This window comes from Esox lucius, chromosome 25, assembly GCF_011004845.1.
Source record: "Esox lucius isolate fEsoLuc1 chromosome 25, fEsoLuc1.pri, whole genome shotgun sequence".
In the NCBI taxonomy this organism is placed as follows: domain Eukaryota; kingdom Metazoa; phylum Chordata; class Actinopteri; order Esociformes; family Esocidae; genus Esox; species Esox lucius.
Genome location: NC_047593.1, coordinates 1,907,766 through 1,935,519, shown reverse-complemented (window position 1 = coordinate 1,935,519; position 27,754 = coordinate 1,907,766). Strand labels below are relative to the sequence as shown.

The 27,754-nt window shown below is 39.4% G+C and overlaps 1 protein-coding gene across 2 annotated transcripts; it reads left to right on the top strand.

Annotated features, from left to right (window-relative positions):
* Nucleotides 1–3,344: 3,344 nt before the first annotated feature.
* synpo2b (synaptopodin 2b) lies at nt 3,345–26,738 on the top strand. 2 transcript variants are annotated; one of them, XM_034291266.1, is made up of 5 exons: nt 3,345–3,679; nt 5,205–5,278; nt 5,568–5,636; nt 7,565–7,633; nt 16,267–16,345. In XM_034291266.1, exons 1-4 carry the CDS (start codon nt 3,445–3,447, stop codon nt 7,586–7,588), a joined length of 402 nt encoding a protein of 133 aa, XP_034147157.1. In that variant the 5' UTR covers nt 3,345–3,444; the 3' UTR covers nt 7,589–7,633; nt 16,267–16,345. The 2 variants fall into 2 exon arrangements, with proteins under 2 accessions (XP_034147157.1, XP_010900272.3); XM_010901970.4 differs by lacking the exons at nt 5,205–5,278; nt 5,568–5,636; nt 7,565–7,633 and adding an exon at nt 24,288–26,738 and having other exon boundaries at nt 3,430–3,679; nt 16,267–18,416.
* Nucleotides 26,739–27,754: the final 1,016 nt, after the last annotated feature.

Genomic DNA, 27,754 nt, shown 5'->3' with positions numbered 1-27,754 from the left:
GTCTGGAGGTGGCCCCCGTCCCGGCATTGGACCTGAGTGGTCGATGTTCAAAGTCCCCATCGACCTCTGCTGTGAAAGAGGCATAACAGTGGGTGTGGGAGGAGTTTGGGTAAGCCATGGAGAAGGACTTTCGGTTGACACCAAGGTGTTTCTGGAATACCGTCCGGCACCTCAGGAGGGGAAAACGGGGAACTATCCAAGCTGTGTACAGTAAGGATGGGACACTGTTGACCTCAACTGAGGAGGTAATTGGGCGATGGAAGGAACACTTTCAGAAACTCCTAAATCCCACTAACATGCCCTCTATAGTGGAGGCAGAGCTGGAGGCTGATGGGGAAGCATCGTCAATCTCCATGGCAGAAGTTACTGAGGTAGTCAGACAACTCCACAGTGGCAAAGCTCCGGGGATTGACGAGATCCGTCCAGAAATGTTGAAAGCTTTGGGTGTGGAGGGGATGTCTTGGATGACACACCTCTTCAACATTGCGTGGGAGTCGGGGAAAGTGCCTAAGGTGTGGCGGACCAGGGTGGTGGTTCCCCTGTTCAAAAAGGGGTACCAGAGGGTGTGTGCCAATTACAGGGGTATCACACTTCTCAGCTTCCCTGGGAAAGTCTAGTCAATGGTACTGGAAAGGAGAGTTTGGCAGATAGTTGAACCTCAGATTGAAGAGGAACAATGCGGATTCCGTCTTGGTCGCGGAACTACCGACCAGCTCTTTACTCTTGCAAGGATCCTTGAGGGGGCCTGGGAATATGCCCATCCAGTCTACATGTATTTTGTGGAGAAGGTGTATGACTGGGTCCCCCAGGAGATACTGTGGGAGGTGCGGCGGGAGTATGGGGTGGTGAGGTCCCTTCTGAGGGCTATCCAATCCCTGTACGTCCAAAGTGAGAGCTGTGTTCGGGTTCTCGGTAGTAAGTCGGACTCGTTCCAGGTGGGGGTTGGCCTCAGCCAGGGCTGCGCTTTGTCACCAATCCTGTTTGTAACTTTTATGGACAGGATATTAAGGCGTAGTCGGGGTGGGGAGTGGTTGCAGTTCAGTGGGCTGGGGATCTCATCGCTGCTTTTTGCGGATGATGTGGTCCTGATGGCATCATCGGTCTGTGACCTTCAGCACTCACTGGACCGGTTCGCAGCGGAGTGCAAAGCGGTTGGGATGAGGATTAGCACTCTAAGTATCTCGGGGTCTTGTCCCAGTGCCGGCCATAGACTTTTGTTGGCCGTAAGCTAAATTTGATTTGGGCAGCTGTGGTAGGCCCATAATAATGTCTAAATTATTTCAATCCAGATTCAGATGGACACTGCTCAAAAAAAGGGTTAATGATTAATGATTAAATCCACCCATTCAGATAAATTACCAATAACTAACATCCATATACACTGCTCAGAAAATTAAGGGAACACATAATCATCACAGTATAACACCAAGTCAATTACATTTCAGGGATTTCAATCTGTCCAGTTGGTTAGCATAAGCGATTGTCAATCAATGTCACCTGTTTTGGTGCAAATGAATGTGACAACAGGTGCACTGGAGAGGCAACAACAAGACAACCCCCAAAAAGGGAATGGTTTTGCAGGTGGTGGCCACAGAAAATTGCTCTCTCCTTATCATTCCTGACTGATTCCTCTCTAATTTTGCATTATTCCAGTGTCCTTGTCACAACTGGTCGCATGAGGCACTACCTGTAGCCCATTCAGGTTGCACAGTTAGTTTGCCCACCCCTGCTCTATGATCTAGCATCCTGACAGTGTAATTCAACCCCAAACTCTGTTCACAATGTCTAAACTAGTCGATTAGGACTCCCTCCTTCCAGCAAGAATCATGCAATTATAGACTTACATACAGGTCATGCTTTTCAACCCTCATTTCTACAGAACTACAAACAACAGAAACTACAGAAAAACAGCTACCACAAACAATGACCCCCCAAAATTACAGCGTACCATATTGTTTGTAGTAGCTGCTTTGGGCAGTTTAATTATTTTGCTGTATTCAAAGTTGTGTCTTTTTTCGGCACTTTGAGGGTTGCTTTTAGTATCAGATGTTTTGAGTAGTTCCATGTAGCGTTTATTTTTGAGTTGTTAGTAGTTTAGCTGCTTAGGTAAATTTTCTGTTCAAAACACTTTCTGATGGAAGAGTCCCTTAATGACATTGAAAAAACAAGTTCTCCTGAGCTACAGTGCCATGAAATGAAATGCTATGCTCAACATCAATACAGCAGCAGTGGCTTTGTTGCTGTTGAGTTTGAAAGTTCTCTTTGGCAACCTTTAAATAAACACATCTTAGATTTAGTTCTTAAATGGAAATGCCAGCACTCCAAATCGGCACACCTAAGTGATAGCTTTGTATGAGTGGGGGAGGAGATTTAGAGAATAAAGTATCTTTGTATAAATCTTTGCATGGAAAACAGCTGCCCTATTGTTTTGCTTGTGTTCATGGATGTGAAAGCTGTCCTACGTGATATTGCATACCATTCCATTTAAAGTGGTGGTAGTGCTGAAGATGTTGCAGAGGCAAGACACTGTGCTTCCTATTGGGGATAAGGAATGCATTGATCAAACAGTAGCTGGATTGCAAACTCTGTTTGTTTCGAAGTTTTAACTGTAGTCTCTTTAGTGTTATTAGCTACTATTTTCATTTCCCACAAAGGTATATTGCATACTCATGTTACATGCAATAATTATCATAGTTATTTACCGGATCATGGGCAGTGTTGTGTGTGTGTGTGTTGTGTTAGAGTCTGTGTGTATGTGTCTGTAAGTGTTTAAAATGGATCAACTGCAAGATTAGTGTTTACACTGATCATAGTGTACATGATGAATGATACATTTTTTTGAGTTTCTTGAGTTCTTTTTTGTTATTTGTTTCTGACTGATTAATCATATAATCATGTCTCCTATGTTGTTCTTTGTCATCTGTCCCATCCAGGTTTTTGTCTGTCAGTAGCACACAAGAGATGGAGCCAGAGGCAGAGAACCAGGAGAGCTCTGTCATAGATGCTTGGTCAGGCTCTGAGTCCCGTCACTCCTCTGATGAACTTTACCTCTCAGAGTCCATGGACGGATCATATTATGAAGAAAGGACCACTGATACAGTCCCTATAGACTCCTGGTCCTCACATATAACACATGTTGATTACCCCCATTCTGTAGATCACCCTGACTTATATGCTCAGAGAGTTATGGTAAAGCATCAGACACCACCCTCCAACAGCAGCCCAGAACAAACTAGCGCGGTTAGGGAACTGAGACCCTGCAGGAGTGAGGAGATAGATAACTTGTCACAGGAGCCAGGTAATGTCTATCCTGGGGAATCTATGGAGTCTTACACAAGCACACATTTACCTTCCCTCTCAAAGTCCCCACAAGGCCCTGACCCAAACTCAGGCCAAATATCAAGACAGCGGTCTACTTCCTCTTCCTCCATTGGCCAGGGTGAGATGACCCAAGCTCCGACCCACGAGAAACCCAGCGGGAACGACAGGAGGCTGGGCTTTGGGACCGAGGCCAGGGGGAATGGGTGTGTTGAGTCTCCGGAGGAAGGAGGGCACAGTGAAGCGCCTCCTGCTTATGTCTCCTTTGGAATTTCAGAGCAGGGTGCTGAGCAGGCAGAGTGGGACTCGGCGTCTGAGAGAGATATCCCCAGTCCCAGCAGACACAGGGCAAGGCGCACACGTAAGTAGCCACACTTCTTCTCCCCCTCACTCCCTCATGGATTTACTGTAGGTTGAGTACCACTCTAAATCTTTTCAACTCAAAGCTATGTGGTCATTTTCTGGCTTATATTTCTAAACAAGAAAAGTTAGGCGTATGAAAATGTAGGTGACTTAGTGTGAGTTAAATCATGGGCTGTGTATTAAAAACAAACTGATGCAACTGCTTCTACAAAGTAGTGTTGTACTGAAAACTAAATAATTTAATAAAGAAAAATATGCTGTAATGCATTTCATTTGGTTTAAGGGCATGTGTGCAGGGAGTTGTGAATACATGGTGACTATCCTTTGCATGTAATAGCCTGGTAGGATAAGAATAAAATATGACCATGCCACTGATGAGCCTGACAGAAGTCAGTTTGACAGACACCAACATGTGTCCTCCTGGCTTGACACCCGATCCATTTTCAAACCACTAGCCCACTAGCTTTGACTGTGTAATGGAAAATTAGCTTCTCACTTTTCTTGACTCATAGAACCCCCAAAATTAGCTTTAAAGTGAGTCTGGCATTTTGGATTATTCTAATAATGTTGTGGACCTAAAAATAACAGTACACAGTTGCAGATGCTGCAGGTCCTGACCTGGTTATGTTGAAATTAAAACACATGATATGTAGAGGTCCAACTTTACTGAAAGTTGACCTTCTTCAGATGAACTGGGAATAGATGTCATGCAAGAACATACTTTGTTTTAAATACTGTATTTATTAGTCTTCTTGTATTATGTTGATTAAACAGGAACTTTTTTAATAGGGTCATATATATTTTGATAAATATTTTTTGAAATTACAATAGTAAATTTCAAATCTTTGTTTTTATAATTATACTTTGTTATTCTTTAGAATTAGACTTTGTTATTCTTTTGTCAGTAAAATACGCCAACTAAAGTCTCAGCTATAAAAAATGCCATCATGAAATCAGCCTGGAACACTGGCAGTTTCACAATGACAGAAAAAGTATTTACAAGCCATTCATAAATTTTTTTTATTACCAATGTTTTATGATTTACATTAATAGGATTCAGACAATTTCAACTGTCATAGTTTCCCAAAAATGGGATAGAGGTATTTCTTGTGTAGCTCTAATTCACTGACTGCTCAGTGGACCCCTCAAGATTGGAATGGAGAGACTGAGCTGAAAGGAAAAGCAAAATGATGACTAGAAAATGTAAACACACAGAGGATTTCTAGGAAACTGTGAAGGCCATTAACATATAGAAAATACCCATAAACATGTCCAGTTCTAGGCATAAGTGACATTAACCATCATGGTGCAAAGTGGTAGTATATATATATACATTTTCTAATATACTTCTTTAATGAGAGCCTGCAGATTTTGGCATGTACAGGTGGGCCATTATCATAATGAAAAATAAATCAAGGACGTATTTGGTAGCTGTGACACCTGCTGACTTGATGCAGGGAGAAAAAAAAAATCTTACAGTCAGTAGCTTTGCAGAGGATTACATGAGGATAATATGTAAAAAGTTGCAGAGTACACCAATATGGCAAGCAGAAGTGACGGGAAGAAGCTGAGCAGGAGAATTGACAACAACAGAAAGGTACTCTGTATTTTTTTGGTTTTGCTTCTCTGTTGTAGCCAACTATGTTAGTGAGTGTTAGGAATTTTACATTATTGTTATGAAATAAACAGAACTCCAAATGATCTTGACTATACTTGTATGAATATTCCCTTATTTGATATTGATGTACTTGTAATTATATTGATATTACTACACAGGATGTACCCTAATTGTGGGTGTAAACTACCAATTTTGAGAATGCTTTCCCTAAAGTTTTAAGAAATGTATAAGCTTGCACTATTGAAGATGATTGAAGATGCACCATCAGGTCAAAGAAAACTTTCTCCAGCCTCCACTGCTGTCCATTAGCAATCCTCCTTCACTGGTTGCACTGCTGGTGAGTTTTCTTAAAAATCCAATACCACTGGTGCACTACTGTTGTTGTGTATCCAACTAATAAGGCACAAGGGATTTTGGATAAATGGCCAATATACCATGGCTAACAGATGGTTTTAAGCAGCAGCAAACCCTAAACGTGGATACAGACCCTAGATATTAGATTTAACTTTAAATCAAAATTAATTTATTGAGGGGGTTTTGCCATTGAATCCAAAATGTCCATAATGTCAAACTGAAAAAGAAATATGCATGGAGTTATCTTGTGTGCAACTATGGTGTTTCCCATGATTTAATGTTAAATACAACTGTGGGAAGTCCCACAGTTGGTTAGTGCAATTCCTGACAAAAATTAAACCATAAAGACAAAGGAACATTCAAAGCATTAGCTTATTCAAAAGCACCAATCAGATGTAGGATACAATAAAATTTCAAAGGCATTGAATTCAAATTCTCAAATAATTAGTATCCATACATGAAGGGCACTAGTCTGGGAGGCTGCCAAACTCTAAAGGAGTCTTCCATGGCTGAACTGGGGACACTGCATACTGAAACAATAGCCCGGTGCTTCACAAAAGTGTCCTTTAACCCAAACGAGTGAGTGTGATTGAATTTTGTCTTTTCATTGTTTCACTCGATTGTGTTTTGTTTGTGCAAGCTGCACCATTATTCTTTTCCTGTGATCAGCAACATTTTATGAACCAGGCAATGTGAACCATTATAGTAATGCATGTTTGACTGTCTTTTTGAGGAGGTGGGGTGCTTTAAGGGGTCAGACTAACGTCTTTAAATATCAACATTTGTGACACTACATCAAGTGAAAGGGGAGATCCAGGGGAACATTTTGGAACTCACCATTTTCCACTCAGATATACATGGCCGAATATGTTCTTAGTCTTCAGTAGTGGTTGTCTTGTCACATAGACAATCGCCATGACCAAATGTTTGCAGCTACAACTTGCATTTGAATCAAATCTATTCGAATCAAAAAAGTCTGTGGAACATGTGGATGTGTTTAGTTTTGCTGTAAGACACCCACAAGCCATGCAACCAAAAGCTATGCTAAAAATAAATTCCTTAAAAATTTAAAACATTTCCCCATATTTTATAAAGTCTGCATTTTGTGGAATCTGCCCTAAATTACACTAAAGACATCATCATCATCTTTTTCTTCCGCTTATCCGGGACCGGGTCACGGGGGCAGCAGTCTAAGCAGAGATGCCCAGACTTCCCTCTATCTAGACACTTCCTCCAGCTCTTCCGGGGGGACACCGAGGCATTCCCAGGCCAGCCGGGAGACATAGTCCCTCCAACGTGTCCTAGGTCTTCCCCGGGGTCTCCTCCTGGTGGGACGGTCCCAGAACACCTTCCCAGGAACACTAAAGACACTTAAATTGTAATATCAAATAATTTTCCATAATTATTTCAAAATACTAAATGATTCTTGCAAAATGTCTCTTAAAACAAGTGCGTGTATTAACTTTGCACTCACAGAATTTAGAGCCTAGATATTAGACTTTAAGACTTTTGACATTGGACACTGATCAAATGTTTTTGTGTTCATCAGTGGCAAAAACTAATTATCAAATCCTTTTTGATTTCACATTGAAACAACAAAATGTGGAAAATTCCATGGGGGGGGGTGATTCATTTTGAGAGCCAAGGTATTCCAAACTGTCTTGTGCCTTATTTGCTCAACATACAACAGCTGTCAGCAAATTAGAATTAATGATCCAAACCACCCAGTTCATAGATAAACAATAGGTAATGGGGAGGTGTGGTACATGGAAAATATACCATTCTTAAGGGTTGTTCTTATGCATGATGAAATGCAGAGCCTGGATACAGCCCTTAGCAATGGAATGTTAAAAAAAAGTTTGAGAATTTTACATTCAGCAAATAACCGTTTTGTATTTCATTGTACTCTAGGTCATTCAACTCCACTGCTGGTGATGATAGCACATCTTTGAAGACAACAGCCAGATATACTGTACATGTGTATGTATATATGTGTATGTATTTTGCACTTACCTGATAAGAATGATTTGCCATAATGTTATTTCATGTTGTTACTGTAAGTAGGATTTAGATATATAATTGTACTTTTATAAATACTTTAATTGAGTTTTAATATTTTGTTAGTACCTCCTAGGGAACTGCAATGTAGTCCCATTGTTGAGGGGTATGATCTTCCTGAATCAGTCAGCAACGCTTTAACATTATTACCTGGAAGTTGATTTTGGGAGTGAACCAGTACTGTATAAAAAATATGACAGAAGTTGTACTTACTAATGATGTTAATTCAATACTGGAATTGCCAGATCTCGCTCTTTTATTGATTTTACTTATCTAGGTATTATGCAGTTAAGAATGCACTATATCATTTCATTTCCACTAATAATATGATCTCATGTAGGCTTACACAATATCAATGTTTAGATAAATGTGTAAATACCTATTGGACAAGTTGACTTTTATCAATATTGGCCAGGCTAAGCCTTAACAAACACAGATCGTGTTTGATGAAATGCAAAAAGAACCAGTATCACATCTTGCATTTGCACAATTGCACAGAGATGCATTTCACTCATTGCACACTGAATGAGTGCTGATGATTTTGAGGTATTGCATTACTGAGGCTTGCATTATTATGCCATCTCTATAGAGGGAAAGTAATTAGCTATTGGCTAAACACTTTGTCATCATTTTCATTTTACCAGATTGATTTTAGAAGCAATATAAAGTAAGCTATCTAACTACAGTAGAATTCTGTTGTGTGCACCATATGAACTAGCTACATTAACAGTAGCATTGCTTGCCATTTTTGTCTTACTTTGCTAGCTAACGACAACACTGCCAACTTTATTAATAATTTTGAGGATGATAACAAGATATACAAGTTCCTGCATCAAAAATGTCTTGTGATATGTTCATTTTCAAAAGTAATGCAGGGGGAATATAAACAGGAGCGTACAAGAAACACATGGGTGAGGTCCTAGAGAAACTTTGTCATTTTCTTGTCGTATTCTTGTAGGCTACAGAAGTTTGTATCAACGGTCCACCAGACCTTCAAATTAGGCGGGAGTGTCTGGGAATGAGATTATTAGTAACTTGATATCTTGTTTTGTTCTGGACAATTATTTACATAATTGTTCTTTGCGGAGGTGTAGCACAAAATTCTGGGCCCTGTAATTAGGCGGTCTCGGAGGGCCCCTCCCCTCTTTATTCAAGATTCAAAAAATGTCTAGGGCCCCTTTACACGTTAGGTCCCTATATTATTATAAACCCTTTCCCCCTGGTCCGACGCCACTGGTTCTTTGTACCGTGTTTCAGTAAATCATGGTGATAAGCTACCTAGAGTTAAAACATCATTATGGAATTGAAATATTATAATAATGTTCCAGATTTTTATTACTCTTTGATGTTAATAAATGATAATGTTGTCTCCAACAGGCCTCTCTGTAGTACTTTTGTCTTTACATGCTTTTTTGTACTTTGTTTATTTGCTCAAACATGTGTTATCCTTATACAACAATAAATTACCTTGAACCTTAATGGCATGAGAGCATCCACCAAATCAAACTCTGTTGAGGCCCCCCACCCTTGTGCTTAAATATTCTTCGTAGGCCAAGAATCTGATATGAATTGTTTCTTACATTCATATAATTCATTCTTACAGCATATGGGTGAATTTGAATTCTATTTAGGATTAAATGGCATATGTTTCTCTTTAGGTATCCACGTATGAACGTGGAAGAATGCAATAATGAGTCCAAACAATATTTCAAAATGTTAAGGTGTCAATTACATAACACTTGTAATGTCATTGGAAAAACTGTTGTCTGTTTTGAAACACAATAGTACATTTGCTATTTTCATTATTTAGCTGACACTCTTGTCCAGAATTACTTCAGCATGCAATTCAATTAACTCTCCATTTCAAAATACAGCCCTTTACACATGACAATGGCTTTGGCTATTGTGATGAGTGCCCCTTACTGGCCACCAACTCCATTTCCAGCAGCATCAGATCCTTTCATCCAAACACAAACCCTGCTTAGCTTCAGCAGCAAACCAGCAGTGGGAGCAGGGTGCTTTAATGCTGACAAAGCCGGTTGCTGGCTGGGCTGAGCCAATTGCGAATATGATGCTATTATGTATTTTCATCATCCATGATTTGAGAAAGTTACTGAAAACCTGACATCTCATTTGGCACAATGCAGAATGCAGAGTACTCGATTGGCTGATTTGGCTGTCAGTAAAAAAAAAAAGGCAGTGTAATAATTGTTTGTGCTGCCACAATTAGATTTTAATAAGGGCTGCTTATATGCCTTGTTTTTCCAGAAAATTGCTCACACATGCACATAACGGCTCACGCATCCGCTTTCACATACTCGGCTCAGTGCTATACTCTTTAAATATTTTTCAAATAACACATTGTGTGTGCTAATCAGAGTACCTCCTCAACGCAATGTAGAACTCTATAACATGGATGTGGCAGGTTGACAAAACAAATATAACCAAATTGATAGATAGAATAATTACCCACATAGGGATTATAATTTACATGCCTTGCTTGGAGAAATAAAAAAGATTTCTCACCTAACCAGAAGTAACCATTAACATATGAAGGTTATTAAATGACTATTCTAACAATCTCTTGTCCAACTTTGTTGCCAAGGTTGCTTTGCTAGTTTGCTACAGCCAGCATCTAAGCAGTGGCTAGCAAAGACAACAAAGGCATACATATTTCCGTAGTTTCAAACTGAGGGCCAATGCAAAACATGAGGCCGCTGGTTAGTTTAGCTAACTATGATTAAACATTTAACAATCCAGAATTTTTTTTTACACGTTCCATGTTCTGAAGGCTATATAGAACAACTGCCAGTAGTGGACTGACAGTTGCGGCTTAAGAAGTCATTCACAACTCCTGCAAAATATATGATTCGGTTATATTCAACTTTTGTTGTCTTTGAACAGTAGGAGTAGAGTACAATAAAATAGAAAAAGTATCTAACCAGAAGTGCAAATAGAAGAGTGAAAAATTTTTTTACAAGTGAAACAATTAAGAACAATGTACACTCACCGAAAGGATTATTAGGAACACCATACTAATTATGTTTTTAACCCCCTTTCGCCTTCAGAACTGCTTTAATTCTACGTGGCATTGATTCAACAAGAGTGCTGAAAGCATTCTTTAGAAATGTTGGCCCATATTGATAGGATAGCATCTTGCAGTTGATGGAGATTTGTGGGAAGCACATCCAGGGCACGAAGCTCCCATTCCACCACATCCCAAAGATGCTCTATTGGGTTGAGATCTGGTGACTGTGGGGGCCATTTCAGTACAGTGAACTTATTGTCATGTTCAAGAAACCAATTGGAAATGATTCGAGCTTTGTGACATGGTGCATTATCCTGCTGGAAGTAGCCATCAGAGGATGGGTACATGATGGTCATAATGGGATGGACATGGTCAGAAACAATGCTCAGGTAGGCCATGGCATTTAAACAATGCCTAATTGGCACTAAGGGGCCTAAAGTGTGCCAAGAACACATCCCCCACACCATTACACCACCACCACCAGCCTGCACAGTGGTAACAAGGCATGATGGATCCATATTCTCATTCTGTTTACGCCAAATTCTGACTCTACCATCAGAATGTCTCAACAAAAATCAAGACTCATCAGACCAGGCAACATTCTTCCAGTCTTCAACTGTCCAATTTTGGTGAGCTCGTGCAAATTGTAGCCTATTTTTCCTATTTTTAGTGGAGTTGAGTGGTACCCGGTGGGGTCTTCTGCTGTTGTAGCCCATCCGCCTTAAGGTTGTGCGTGTTGTGGCTTCACAAATGCTTTGCTGCATAGCTCGGTTGTAACGAGTGGTTATTTCAGTCAAAGTTGCTCTTCTATCAGCTTGAATCAGTCGGACCTCTAGCATCAACAAGGCATTTTCGCCCACAGGACTGCCGCATACTGGATGTTTTTCCCTTTTCACACCATTCTTTGTAAACCCTAGTGCGTGAAAATCCCAGTAACTGAGCAGATTGTGAAATACTTAGACCGGCCCGTCTGGCACCAACAACCATGCCACGCTCAAAATTGCTTAAATCACCTTTCTTTCCCATTCTGACATTCAGTTTGGAGTTCTGGAGATTGTCTTGACCAGGACCACACCCCTAAATTCATTGAAACAACTGCCATGTGATTGGTTGATTAGATAATTGCATTAATGAGAAATTTAACAGGGGTTCCTAATAATCCTTTAGGTGAGTGTATGTTATAAATGGGATGTATAAATGTGCAAATTGAAGGTGCAATGCGGTATGGGCAATTGAAATGCAGGGATAACAGCAATGATGTTCCCAAGGTAGACACGTACATGTAACAACTGAAAAATTGTGTAAACAACATGAATGCCGTTTCAAATAATGATATACAGTAGCCTACATGAAAATATAGAAAAGTCATTTGTCGATTGTATTGATGAAAAACAGTAACGTGTAATACATTTGCTGAATTGATAATTGGTGATTGTTGGTATTTCATTTTATGAATTATTATTTAGCGTAATACAGTTGTAGAATTTTATCTTCAGTAAAATAAGCAAAAAGGTGAAAGGATTTTTAGATTTGCATTTTGATTTACATTTGACAAATTTGCCTACACAAGAAGCTGAATCTCCTATTGAAAACCAACAAAGTGTGATATATATGTTGAATTGTCAAGTAGCCAATATTGGTTGTTTTATGTTTCAATAATAGCCTAATGAAATTGTTGAATGGTCATGGAAATATTGTATTTCATTAGTAGGTTCATTCAAGTTTAACCAAAACTCCATCATTCATCTGGGCGTATTGCACATTCATCCATTGATGTCATGCATTCAGGGAGGGGGGATTAGTGCTGGGGTACAAACGTTATGTGCCGTGGGCTGACCTCTCTCCTCATCCACAGCTTCTGGTTGGTGAAGGTCTTTATTAGTTTATGGGTGGTGTCATTGTTGATGCAGATGTTGATGTCATTGAGAACAGAGGAAGCATATGTTTCAATGTCCATATGAGAGTCAAGGTTGGCTTGAGTCACAAATAAACTGATGTAATATGTGTTGAAACTGGTGCTGTAGAAATGAGTCTGACCCCTCTGGCCACACTTTGATTGTCCTCACTGATGGTTTCACACGTTTAATGAGTGGTAAATTCTTGGGGAGTAGGAACAGTGAAAGGTGATCAGACTGCCCAGGGGGGAGGGGAATGGCTTTATAAGCCACATGTGTAATGTTTGGATACACGTGGTCTAGTCTATTGTTTCCTCTGGTGGGGTTTGGTTTGGCAAAAACAGCTATAAAATTTGAATGGTTGAAATCTCCTGCAAACACAAAAACACCATTCCGTGTTCCGTCTGCTGTTGCTAATGGCAGCCTGCAGTTCTTTCATAGCTAGTTTAGCATTAGTGTCCGGGGGTATGTAGACTCTAATAACAACAATACATGTAAACTCCCGAGGCAAGTAAAGAGGCCTGCACCTAATCATCAGGTACTCCTGATTGGTTGAGCAGTGACCTCTGGTTAAGTTAGTGTTTGTGCACCATGAGTTGTATACATAAATGCACAGTCCACATGCTCTGGTCTTACCGGACTCCTCTGCCGTTTGATCAGCCCTGTAGATATTGCGCCCTTCTAGCTCAGTTACGTTGTCGGGTATGTTGCTGTTAAGCCATGTTTCCGAGAAATTCATGATGCTGCAATCCATAATCCATATGCCAACTATCCAACTTTGGCTGGCCGCTTTCACATATTTGGCGGTGTCACAAACCCCAAGTCCAAGAACTGCGACAGTGAAGCCATCTAGTCATGAGTTAATTTGAAAGACAAAAGCAAGGAATTTCTGTCATCTCAAAGGATCTGCTTATGACTGCCAGGAAGAGACAGCAGAATAAAACACTAAGCATCAGTAGCCTTACACATTAAAAGTAATCATGCATGTCACAAAATGTTTAAGTTAGTTTCCTCTATTGGATGTTGATGGGATTAGTGTGAATTTTTGAGCGACTGGCTATTTGTAGTGGAATCATGCCAGCAGATGGCGGTGTACACTGCTCTATTTCTCTCACACGTTCACTCTGGGGGTTTCAGAGTGACTCTCATGTCAGCATTCTGCCCCATTGTGTGCATAAGTGGCCGAAATGGAACTTGGATTCTGTCCATAACCATTGTTCCCTGAGGGAGGTAATGACGTGCCATCCCTTGTGGGCTCACTGTTCAAGTTGCTGTTAAAAGCGGTTCTGAAATTTATTAATACAACTGTAACTGGTTCCCGGCAGCTAAACACCTTTAGGGCCTTATCAGATGTGATTGTATTTGTATTTGCGGATATGCTTGACAAATGTGTGTCCTTATTGTTTTTTCATGTGTTATGACTGCTGTATTTCAAACACTCAAAACTCATCAAAATATGTTGCAAGATAAAGTATACTTCTCAAAACAGAATATAATCAATTGAGTTATTGCCTTGCAACATGTAGAGAATACTGTTCATCTTACTATTTCATTGATTTTACTGTCCATTTTCAAAGTCTCCTAAAACAGTAATGGGTTCTCTAAATCTTCTGTTTCTGTTTCCACCATGTAAAAAGTTAAACTTGATAGTCAATTTCCTTTAAAATTAGCTGTATCCTATAGCTCTGAATAACAGCTTTGCTAAGAGTTCATTTAGCTTTGCAAACTACTCCCAAAGTTTGCAGACACACAGCCATGCTTTCTTACATTCCAATAATAAGTATATATTTCCAAGTTGTTAAAAATTTTCTTTCCTCTGTTATCTGTAATTTGTCACTGCAGGTTTTTATGCAGAACTATTGTTTGTCAATCTCTCTTTGACTCTCACTGACTATATTGTTTGCTCTTTGGTGCCATCTAGGCAATACCTGATGTAGAGAAAGAATACACGGAGACCCTGTTTTTCATTTCAATGACCCAAAGACCCAAAGTCCATTAACACTGTGCTGTAAAAGGAATGTGAGGAAATCCCTAGTATATGTCAAGCAATTCATACACAATTCTCCCAGGGCTGCTCCTGACAGAGTAGCAGGTAACTAAAACAGTAAAATGCAAATACACTTACCACACTTTTATGAGAATCCATGAAATACAAAATAATACTACACATTTTTGATCTGTGAAAATTTACATTATTGTTTTTATCTCTTGCCAACATGGAGTTGAATTCACACTCCCTCCTGTCAACTCCCCAGACAAGTACAAATACAGGCAGCTTCAAATATTTGAGCTTTATCATACTTTTCAATAATATGTATGTTTCTACTTGGCATTATTTCTGGCATAATATAGATGTTAGAATATAAATTATTTACCTCTCTCAAAAGTTAAACATCTGCCAGTGAATGAGCGATGGCTACCTGCTAAAATTAGCAGGCACCAACAAATTATTTATTTAAATGTTTGGTTAATATAAGGGGTATAAAAAGAAGCCATTATAAATTCAGAGAGCATTCAGACTTCAATCTCTCAACATTTTGTTTTGTTATGGTCCTCTCTTATAACTGATCACATTTATCAATCTACACACATAAGCCCAAAGCAAAAACACTTAAATATTCAATATTGACACTTAAACTATCTCATGAACATAAGTATACAAAACTTTATTCAGTATTTTGTTGAAGCGCTTTTGGCATCAATCACAACTTCTTGGGTCTTTTTGGGTATATCGATACCAGCTTGGCATACCTGGATATGGTCAGTTTCTACCTTTTGTTCTTCTAGATACTCGTAAAATGTGTTTAACTGCAATCATCAGGTCTCACAGATCTTCAATGGAGTTCAAGACTGGGCTTTAGCTGGGCCTATCAAGGACCTGCACCGACTTGTCCCAAAGCCAATCCAAAATTGTCTTGGCTGTGTGGTTTAGGTCGTGAAAGATAAATCTTTGCCCCATTCTGAGGTCCTGTGTGCTCTGTACCAGGTTTTCTTCAAAGACCTCTCTATATTTTTCTCTGCTAATCCTTCCCTGAATCTTAAGCATTCTTCCAGTCCATGCCACAGAGAAACATCCCCATAACATTATGCTGCGACCACCTTGCTTCCACATAGGAATGGTATTATGGGTTACCTTGTTTTCACCTGACATATTGATTGGTATTCAGACATAACAAGTTTGATTTTGGTCTCATTTTGGTAGGTGTAGCTCCAAAAAAGGGAACCCAGTTTAACTCCAAAGCAATTTCTACTCTACAAAGCTTCTGGATTTCCTCCACTGGTTTTGTTTGTAGTACTCTTATAGTCCTAGATCATGCTTAAGTAGCCTATTTGTTCCACCCCACTCAGGAGACATTTGCTCAGTAACAGAAAACATTTGAAGGAATGCTATCCATATCCCAAATACTAACCAACCACAGTCTGGTTCTTGGTATGTGTAAATGTACCTGGGTTGGATCTAGACATCCCAAGTATAAGACTTGGTTTGGTGAGCCTCTTAGGAAGCCAGAAATATGAATACAAACATTTCTTTGTGGGGCACGATACCTCATATTACATTCACATATGACCTGCTCTTTGAAAACCTTAATAAAATCTATCTTTTTGTCTGTTTTCTTATTTCTCTCTGCCAGGACCTAGCCACAACGAGAGTCAATCAGAAAGACAGGTGAAGGAAGCTAAGTCTAAATGTAAACGCATTGCTCTTCTGTTGACCGATGCACCAAATCCCAGAAACCGAGGCGTCTTGATGTTCAAGAAGCGGCGGCAGAGGGTTAAGAAGTATACACTTATCAGCTACGGGACGGGTCAGCAACAGTTTGACAATAAAAGTGACGAAGAAGTAATCAGTGAAGACGGGCAAACAGCCAGGTTTCCTTATGCTGCAAGTGACTATTCAGAACTTCAAGAAGACTACTCAGTGAATGTCAAAAACCGAGACGTCAATTTAAACTGGGATAATCTCGGAATACCAACCATATCTCAACATTTGAAAGAGATGGATCAACTGCCAGAGACCAAAGGGAAAGGTGTTGCAATGTTTGCCCAGCGCCGGCAGAGGATGGATGAGATTGCTTTAGAGCAAGAAGAGATGAAACGCAAAGGCTTACCTGCTGAAGGTATGGTAGAGCCTGTTGATGCAGAAACGTACAAGTCGTATGTACAATCTAATCAAATTCAATCCAGTGAAGGGCCTGATCACATGGATCAACATCTGAGGTACCAAGAAAACCATCAACAGGAGATGCAGGAATATGCTGAAATGATAAACAATTTGCCCAACCACCAGGCTAATGCAATATCAAAGCCTCTAGTGCCCAACAGAACCGCTAAGCCCTTTTTGGGATTCCAAAACAGAGGGCCAGTCCCATATTCCCCTCTTAGTGGTGTAACTAGCACAGTGAGGCATCACGAACTCAAATTCAAGGTACCGGTCCCTATTCACACAGTTCCGCAGGTTTGGTCCCCAACTGGAGATATTATTGCTTCACGTGACGAGCGCATATCTGTTCCAGCTATCAAAACTGGCATCCTACCCGACTCAAAAAGAAGAGGTGCTAATAGAACAGTCATGGGCTCTGCTCAGCAGTCCAACACCTACATTCAAAACAAAGGGGAAAGAAAATCATACATTGAGTCAGGGGAAGAAGAAGATTATTTTAGTCTTGGTGCTGAAGCATGCAACTTCATGCAACCTCGCACCATCAAGCACAAGAATCCCCCACCTGTTGCCCCAAAACCTAACATTAATCTAGCATGTCCACCATGGTTGAAGGAGAGTTCTTCGAATGCGCAATTTCACCCAGCAAAGAGTCCAATCCCGGCATCTTCCCAAAGTCCAGTGGGGCTTTCTCATCAGTACTTTCAACAACAAGACTGGCATTCACAAATGCTGTATCCCAAGGAACCACCCCAAGCACGACCACAGCCACCCATTAACACCTGGACACCAGCCAACACAACTTCAGCCTCTCAACTTAAACCAACTATGAATAGCTGGAGTCCGCAGCCACCACGGTCCCCAGTGAGTATTCAGGCTCTGAACCCAACTTACACAGCAACTCACCAACCCACAGTCTCACAGAATAAGTCACCAAATGCTTCGGTGGCATCTTGCCCTCCTCAACGAGGAAACTCATACAACCATGCAGCTAAGGCAACACCAACTTCTCCAATGGGTCATATGTCTGAGGGACATGTTAGTCTGTCTGGAGATGGTCCAACTCTGAAGGGAAGAGGTGCCGAACTCTTTGCTAAGAGGCAGACCCGTATGGAGAAGTTTGTGGTGGATGCCGAAACTGTTCAGGCCAACAAAGCAAAATCTTCTTCCCCCACCGTCTCCCTTCCAGGGACTTGGAGATACTCACCTAATGTCCGAGCCCCACCTCCTCTATCATATAATCCCCTTCATGCACATTTCTACCCCCCAACAGCAGCTAAGCAGCCACCTTCAACAAGTCCAAAACCCAAGCCAAAGACCAAGGCCCAAGCAAAAGTGCCCCTCCCTAAACACCTGGATTCCCTAGATGTCATGAAACACCATCCATATCAGCTGGACTCATCACTTTTTACATATAATGAAGCCACTGAGGCTGAAGCCTGTAGCCCTCAACCCAAAAGGTCCCCTATCCTAACCCCTGAGTTATACCCACCCTCAAGCCCTAGACCTGCCCCAATTGTTAACCCTAAACCAGCTCCTGTCACAACTCCTTACTCCACACATGATCTTCCCTCAGCCAATCAACAAACTAAGCCAATAGCTCCTGCTAAGCCTACTGTATCGGTAAGTGTCCCATACAAAATCCATGCTCAACCGACACAGTCATCTCAAGCACTCCCAGTTAGCAAGCAACTTCAATTGAAGGCTGCTGATTCACCTGCTGTGCATGACAGCCTCAACAAAGCCCCCTACGCTCCAAGCAGCCACTGCTCTATACCAACAAACACACTACATCAGCCATATCTCAGTGTCAACTCTTTATCTTTTTCTTCTGTACCTTTTGATGCTGAATTTCTCGCTAGAGGTACCATTCCAATGGCACCTCGGCCTAAATTTTCTGCTAAAAAACAAGAGGTAACAAACAAACCGTGGAGGCATGTCGTCCTGCAATATTAGTCTCAACCCACCTATACGGAAATGTAATATATGGCAATATATGGATGTAACTTTTTTCTTATGTGAGCAAATATCTTGTAAACATATATTTGGTTTGATCAACACATGTACATATGTGTCAAAATATGCAAGAATTTGCCATTTTCATGTCAGATTTAAATATGTAATTAACATATACAGCTCCACAAAAAATCACCTTTTTCTTTCCTTTCCAAAAAAGTCTAAAAGAAGGGTTAAAATTAAGTGACCACTGCAATTTGAACGTTCCTCACTCAAAAACTTCCTTTTCGACTTTTTTGGAAAGGAAAGAAAAAGGTGCAGTGGTCTCTTATTGGTTTTAAAATATATGTTAAGTGTTTTAATGTTTATTAGATTTCCGTATGGACACTGCCCTATTTAGATGTTTATAAAATCTACAAACTGAAAAGACAAATTCCAAAAAAGAACTCTGAAACTTGATAGCAAATGAGGTCTCTACGTAATACGTAATATGTATTACAAGTCAACAAATGAAATCAATAGCGTACATGCATAAAAAGTTATGTACCCTAAGTACTTGGGGTACAAAGTTTGCTGTAATAGACAATACGTTGCTCTTCACGCCTTCTGTTTCTGAAGTAGCACAGCAAATATGATCTCTTTGTAGCTTCAGGATGGAGATTTGAAGATAAAAAAAAATGATTTATTGGCATATAGTACTATATCTGGCTAGTTGTATAATGAAGATTTCATATCTGAATTCTTTCATCTATGTGCACCTTTGCCATTGATGTATTTTCACTCTGTTCCTAAATAATAATAATAATAAACCTCCAAATAAACGTGATTGACGGTTGATTAAAACTTGAAAAAAAATTGGTCTTTATCTTACTGAAACTATTTTTCAGACTACCAGAGATTTGATACAGAAAATGTTAGCATTAAAATACTTTTTACTGGCCACACTGCCACCCTTCCTTGAACTACCTCTTTTGCTTAGATTAATGCCTCAATTCAACTTTCACCTTTAAAAACTTATTAACATGCCTCATATCTAATAAAAGTAGCCTCATATCTAATAAAATTAATAAAATTAGATATGTGGCATGTTTCCTGAAATAATAACAGTGTATTGAGAAAAATAGATTATTGTAAGCAGTGTTAATTAAGCTGTTAGTTATGCTAATGTTAGCCACAGCTAATACCAATAAAACTAGCTACCTAATTTGGCTAGATAGTGATGAACAGTTTAGCAATTTATTTATTTAGGTAACTGCTATAGTTTCCATAAGATACAGATACTAGCAGGGGAAAGGGTTTTTACATTTGGCATAAAAGACAGAATTCTAGAAGAGTCCTCTCCTTGGTTCTAATTTTGGTCCACCTAGGGAAACATTGTGTTGTGTATTCTCAGGAAAATGTGATCAGTTGTGTGCCCAGCTGAGAGAGAAAATGTCTAGTTCACTGGAGGGTTTTATTCATACTTTAATGATGATTATTATTAAAAAAGATAACAAGATACTCGGGACTTCTATATTTGGATGCAGACCTCTTACAATTCCTTCAGTCTCATTCCAAACTATATTTAAGGGGGTTATACTTATCAAAGCTTTTGCTAATGGTTGTGTTTCAAAAGCCCCAAAAACATATTTTTAATGTTGGCAGGTATTTTTTCGTCAATTATGGCCAGTAACCAAAAGCGTTCTGTCAGCATATTCATCTTTACACCTAAAAATAGAATTCAAATTTAGGTTACAGCAACTGAAACAATTTTACAATCATTCTTTAATTTAAAATCAGATTTGATCTTCTCTGTCCTTTGTAACATAAATGTTTCCTCTGTCATGTGTTTCATTGTATATTGCACTTTGTGTACTCTTCGCAATCTTGCTATTAAATATATTCTTTACCTTTCCCTGTTTGTTTCAAATGTCTTTACTTTGCATACTGCTGCATGTATTCTTGCATCCTTTTTCGATGAATGCATCACACTTTAATTACGGTACTTTGTAAAAATGTTATTACCTCTTCTATTTAATTACAGCTCCATAAATACATATCTTAAGCAGTACCTAGTAAAAAAATACATGTTAATAAAACAAAAATGAACTATATGCATGGTGCTTGTTAATGCGTTGTTCCAAATTAAACACATTTCTTTACTTTCCACCTATTTAAGATGCTTAGGTAAGTTTTATGTTTTCAAGTACCATTTTAGGCATTGTGTTTGGTCCACTCAACAGATTTAACAACTTCAAAACAAGGTTCAAAACAAGTTTGCATGGCCACCTGCTATGCATCAGGCTTACCCTTTCCAAATATAGCTCAGACTCACCATCTTTAAAAGATGCTATCCCCCTTTAAAAAGTTTGCTCTGTAGAGACCCGATAGTTTGCTAAGCAGAGACCCAATAGGAGTAACACCTGTCAAACTCCTGAATGTTTTTAAATAAAGGGATGTGCTAATAATGTATTTAAGTCATTGGTCTTACTTAAGCATGTATTTTAGGGTTATATTACACTTGGTTTTCTTAAGAACATGAACACAGAAAATCAATATTGTATTTTTCAAGTTAAAGAGCTATCCGCTGCTGTGAATATTTAAACTTTGGTATATTGCTAGACAACAATGGTCACAGCATTGTCAAAAAATAATGATCCTGGATAAATGGAATTGACAGTGATCAAATTTCAATCAATCCAATTTGTTTTATAAAGACCTTTTTACACAAGCAGTTGTTACAAAGTGCTTTTACAGACACCCAGCCTGATGAACATAAGACAGTTGAGTAGAATTGGCCTGTGTCCATTTCAAGAATTTGAAAGGGGATAGCCCGCCCTTTCATGGGAGAAAATATTCTCTGACAGATATTTTCCATGGCTTATGCCAGATGATGGCAGCAAACCTCCAGTGTAGATATTGCCACATTAGTAGTTTGTTGTAACATTAGTGATAAACCTTTTTTTTCAATTTCAGATTTCAAAAATACATTTGGTATATATTTTATCAATGAAAAAAATATTTTGTATAGGCATTTTTGAATGAATGTCTGCATGTTTGTGTATGAGAAAAAATTAAGAGACCACGGCACCTTTTTCTTTCCTTTCCAAAATAGTTGAAAAGGAAAGTTTTTAGTGAGGAACGGAACCTTTCAATTTGCAGTGGTCTCTTAATTTTAACCCTTTTGTTCCTCACTCAAAACCTTTCTTTCCAACTTTTGTGGAAAGGAACGAAAAAGTTGCAATGGTATTATTGGTAAATGTGTGTTATTGTTATTGTTGGCATGACATAAGCAGGATAAACGCAACAGTTTTACTGTTTACCTGTTAGTTCTGTAGAAGTTACAGTCAAAAAGTAAAGTTTTGAGTGAGGAACAGAAGGGTTAAAAATTAGAGACCACTGCAAATTGAACGCATCTGTTCCTCACTCAAAACTTTCCTTTTAAACTGTTTTGGAAAGGAAAGAAAAAGTTGCAGTGGTCTTTTTTCCGGAGATGTATATTTTAAATACAGACTCTATTAGCCACTGTGCATCAATACATTTTTGTTGCTTGCTCTTTGAGGTTTTAGGCTGGGTACATACACTCACCTAAAGGATTATTAGGAACACCTGTTCAATTTCTCATTAATGCAAATTATCTAATCAACCAATCATATGGCAGTTGCATCAATGCATTTAGGGGTGTGGTCCTGGTCAAAACAATCTCCTGAACTCCAAACTGAATGTCAGAATGGGAAAGAAAGGTGATTTAAGCAATTTTGAGCGTGGCATGGTTGTTGGTGCCAGACGGGCCGGTCTGAGTATTTCACAATCTGCTCAGTTACTGGGATTTTCACGCACAACCATTTCTAGGGTTTACAAAGAATGGTGTGAAAAGGGAAAAACATCCAGTATGCGGCAGTCCTGTGGGCGAAAATGCCTTGTTGATGCTAGAAGTCAGAGGAGAATGGGCCGACTGTTCAAGCTGATAGAAGAGCAACTTTGACTGAAATAACCACTCGTTACAACCGAGGTATGCAGCAAAGCATTTGTGAAGCCACAACACGCACAACCTTGAGGCGGATGGGCTACAACAGCAGAAAACCCCACCGGGTACCACTCATCTCATCAATTTGCACAAGCTCACCAAATTTGGACAGTTGAAGACTGGAAGAATGTTGCCTGGTCTGATGAGTCTTGATTTCTGTTGATGGTAGAGTCAGAATTTTGTGTAAACAGAATGAGAACATGGATCCATCATGCCTTGTTACCACTGTGCAGGCTGGTGGTGGTGGTGTAATGTTGTGGGGGATGTTTTCTTGGCACACTTTAGGCCCCTTAGTGCCAATTGGGCATAGTTTAAATGCCACGGCCTACTTGAGCACTACTTTCTGACCATGTCCATCCCTTTATGACCACCATGTACCCATCCTCTGATGGCTACTTCCAGCAGGATAATGCACCATGTCACAAAGCTTGAATCATTTCAAATTGGTTTCTTGAACATGACAATGAGTTCACTGTACTGAAATGGCCCCCACAGTCACCAGATCTCAACACAATAGAGCATCTTTGGGATGTGGTGGAACGGGAGCTTCGTGCCCTGGATGTGCATCCCACAAATCTCCATCAACTGCAAGATGCTATCCTATAAATATGGGCCAACATTTCTAAAGAATGCTTTCAGCACCTTGTTGAATTAATGCAGCGTAGAATTAAGGCAGTTCTGAAGGCGAAAGGGGGTCAAACACAGTATTAGTATGGTATTCCTAATAATCCTTTAGGTGAGTGTAAATAAGCACTTTGTGACAACTGCTGATGTTAAAATAACTTTATAAAATACAATTGATTTGATTTGTTCTCTGAGTAAATCAGCCGTAATCAGGGAGATGTTATATATAAACCATCTAGCATAATTTTCAATGTATATATAAAATGTATATATAAAATGGACAGCGCAGACCACTGCACCGCAATCGGCATTAGGCACTGGACCCCACAATCTGAGACGTAACTTCATTCCATTTACCATCACAGTGTTCCTCCTGATTAATAAATGTCAAGATATTCTTGTGTTGTTTCTCTGTTACCTTCTTCATTCATCACACTGTAGTTTGTCCCAGTTTCAAAAGTGGGATCTCACCCATCTTTGGCTGACCAGACTTCTTCAGTTTCCACATTCCCAGTCCTGTATTTGGAACTGTAGGAGGACATACTGTCTTGTTGCACAAGCTACTAGTAAACACATTTCCCCTCTGAATCCTTATGCATACCCTAATGTTGTGCCAATTCCTACTACATGTGTTCATCTAGCAGTCCCAAAAGGAATAAGGCCTTGCTTTTCCAATCCCAAGAACATAAAAGTCGGAGAAACGCTATACAATACAGTTGGCATTTATGAAAAACAAGACTGAAAGTAATGTCTCCACTAATGCTTCTAAATCTGATCTGCAACCTCTTCAATATACTATGAAAATGTCACCTCTTCCATCTTAAAAAGGTTGTTTGGTTTACACAAGGGTTACAGTAGCCTTCATGTAATTATCACATCAATCAAGTACTAATGTATTTTTCTTCCAGGGACTTGGCAGAAGTTTCTCTCTGTCCTTACACCGACCGAAGCCCTCCCAGTTATCTATGTCCCATGTGACCACCCCTGTGTTCCAGCCCTCATTGGGAAGGCAGACCTCCTGGCAGGAAAAAGCTGTCCTCAAGCCCCCCAGCCCTTGGGAGGCTGCCTCTCGGAGTCCACTTGGCCTAGTGGATGATGCCTTCCGATTTCAAAATGTCTCGCAGTCCATTGCCACCAATGTGAATGCTGCCGCCAACCGGCGATCTCTTCCGGAGCCTCCAGAAGAATGGAAGCAAAAGGTGTCATTAGACATCTCCAGTGTCAGCGGAGGTTACTATCATGCTCCACCTCCAACCATGCATACTAGGTCTATGAGCATGACCTCTGCCCCTGTCTGTGGACCTCCCTTCAGACAGGCCCAGCCTTTGTGGTCTGGGGTAAGTACAAACATGGGACACATGGGCCAAGGTCCACCCCTCTATGCTACCTTCCCACGCTCAGCTGTAAGAAGGTAATATTGGACAGCTGTAAATCCTCAGATATAATTAAAAAATTAAATCAGCAAAGTTGCAAGGACAAACACAGACAATACAGTTAAATGCATAGATGTAAACCATAGGGAGATAATTTTATAATATTTTGAATAGTACCGATTTGTTAAGATTTGTTTTTAAATATCACTAAGGAGATATACCAAGATAGTATAGTGGAAAGTTTAACGCTCGTAATTTCAGAAAAAACGTATTGAGGTTAAGGGTATTTTTAGTGTGCACCAAATGGTTTGAATTTACGTTTGTCACAATGTGTGGGATTGTAATTTGGTTTAAGCATGGATTGTTTGTTTATTTTGCAAAGTACAGGTGTTAGACAAAATGAAAAAAATCATTCCTATGGTATTAGCTCTATGTACAAGGTAATGCTGAACTAGATTAACATAAATTGGTAATTCCACTAATTCTGTGCATTTTTAAATGTTACAAGGTGAAATAAAAAATAATTAAGCTTGATTTCACCTAATTTGAAAATTGCTATTAAGTTGCCATTAAGACAACATGATCAAATTAAAACACTTCAATAGCAAGTGTCCAATACAGTAATAGTGTCCATAGTTGGGTTAAAGTAACAGTAACCATAATTGGGTTGAGAATTTCATTTTAAATTAGCCATAAATCCTCCTGTTATGGGGGAAGTGTAAGGTTGCTGTGTGCTAAAGGGCGTGACAATGCAATGCAAGCTTACAAAAAGAAAAATGTCTAGCCAGTTGGCTGGATCATGGTTAATGTGTTATTTTCTACCCACTATGACTTACACCAGAAAACACCACAACATTGCCTTAAAGAGTATAACCAGCTCACCTGCTTTTACACTTTAGATTTACTATTTGTTGTTAACCATTCACTTCGAAAATATTAGGAATAGTTTCATCCAGATTTCACTGAGGGACAGATTTAAATGAATCATTAATAATAAATAATACTCTTCAGAAAATACTCTTCAACAAAATACCCAAATTCCAGGGCTTTACAATGAAGGAGAATTTTTTGGGATTAATTGTATTAACATTTTCCTGGACTTTCTCAGGATTTAAGATTATATGTTGGTGCACTAATCTCCATTCAAAATGTGAAGCCACTCTTTTTTTTGTTTCTTTGGAGGTTTATTGTCTGAAAGTTTTATTTTTATTACAAAATAATGAGTGAGAAAATGACAGATGGCAAAGAAAAGTAATTTATGTGTTTCATTACGGCGAAAAAAATCTGATGGATTGAGGATTATTAAGTGATTTAACATCATAAATAGAAATATATAACAATTTGAGGAATTAGTGTTGACATGAGGAAGCGTGGAGATCCTGATGAAACCACTGCGAGTGTATGGTTTGTATTTTTACCTTTGGTTAGTTGAGGGGTTCTTATAGGGAGCTTAAATAGTTCAAGGTAGCAACAGGTTCTTGAGGGAATAAGGAATAACATGCACATTGAATACTTGAAAATTTCAAAAAAAATTACATGATGACAGGAATGACATGTTCGCTAGCGGATTGTCCAACATTCATATCTTAAAGGGGCATTTCACCATAGCACAAGAATTTAATACTAATAATTGTAACTGTATATACAAACTATACTTAAGAGTACTAATAACTAATGTTAGCAATAATGCATATGTTTTATAAAAACACAAAATCTCAACATGGTCCAGAATGAGCAGATATGAATTTTGCAGTCAAATCCACTTCCTCTGTAGTGGTCTGTTCATAAAAAAAGATCTGGAATGAATTGCATTGATCATGCCCATGTGGTGTTCTATGGCTGGCTATAGTAATTACAATGAACAAAAAGTGCCCTTTTGTATTTTTTTTGCCTGGTGCCAGTAATGCACCTATAAGTACAGTTGTGCTCATAAGTTTGCATACCCTTGAATGTTTGGCCTTGTCACACAGGTGAAAATGGCAATTAAAGGTGAATTTCCCATACCTATGGCTTTTTAAATTGCAATTAGTGTCTGTGTGTAAAAAGTCAATGGGTTTGTTAGCTCTCACGTGGATGCACTGAGCAGGCTAGATACTGGGGTGCGGGGGGAGCAGAAAAGAACTGTCAAAAGACCTGCGTAACAAGGTTATGGAACTTTATAAAGATGGAAAAGGATTTAAAATATTTTCAAATGGTTGTTTCAAGGAGCACAATACGACGATACTTGAACAAAAATTTGCTGCATGGTCGAGAAAGAAGCCTTTACTGCGCCAATGCTACAAAAAAGCCCAGATACAATATGCCAGACAACACCTTGACACGCCTCACAGCTTCTGGCACACTGTAATTTGGAGTGTTGAGACCAAAATAGAGCTTTATGGTTACAACCATTAGTTCTATGTTTGGAGAGGTTTAACAAGGCCTATAGTGAACGGAATACCATCCCCATTGTGAAGCATGGTGGTGGCTCACTGATGTTTCAGAGGAGTGATCTCTAAAGGCATGAGAATCTTGAAAATTGATGGCAGGATGAATGCAGCATGTTATCTGAAAATACTGTCAGACAATTTGCATTCTTCTGCACGAAAGCTGTGCATGGGACGCTCTTGGACTTTTCAGCATGAGAATGCTGAAGCACAAGGCCAAGTTGACCCTCAAGTGGGTTTACAGTAAAAAAAGGTGAAGGTTCTCGAGTGGCCATCAGTCTCCTGACTTTAGTATCATCGAGCCACTCTGGGGAGATCTCAAATGTGTGGTTCATGCAAGACGACCAAAGACTTTGCATGACCTGGAGGCATTTTGCCAAGATGAATTGGCAGCTATACCACTCGCAAGAATTTGAGGCCTCATACACAACTATTACAAAAGACTGCACCCTGTCATTGAAGCTAAAGGGGGCAATACACAGTATTAAGAAGTAAGAGTATGCAGAATTCTGATCAGGGGTCAGTAAAAAAAATCTTTGTTACCATTTTTTGTTTTATTATTGTGCCATTCTGTTA

Bases quoted from the DNA above. Each gene is read 5' to 3' on its own strand.
- synpo2b (XM_010901970.4), top strand. From the start codon at position 3,445: ATGACCCAAGCTCCGACCCACGAGAAACCCAGCGGGAACGACAGGAGG. The intron at 3,680-16,266 runs GTAAGTAGCCAC...TCTCTCTGCCAG, and splicing joins ACACAGGGCAAGGCGCACAC to GACCTAGCCACAACGAGAGT. The intron at 18,417-24,287 runs GTAAGTGTCCCA...TTTTTCTTCCAG, and splicing joins CTGCTAAGCCTACTGTATCG to GGACTTGGCAGAAGTTTCTC.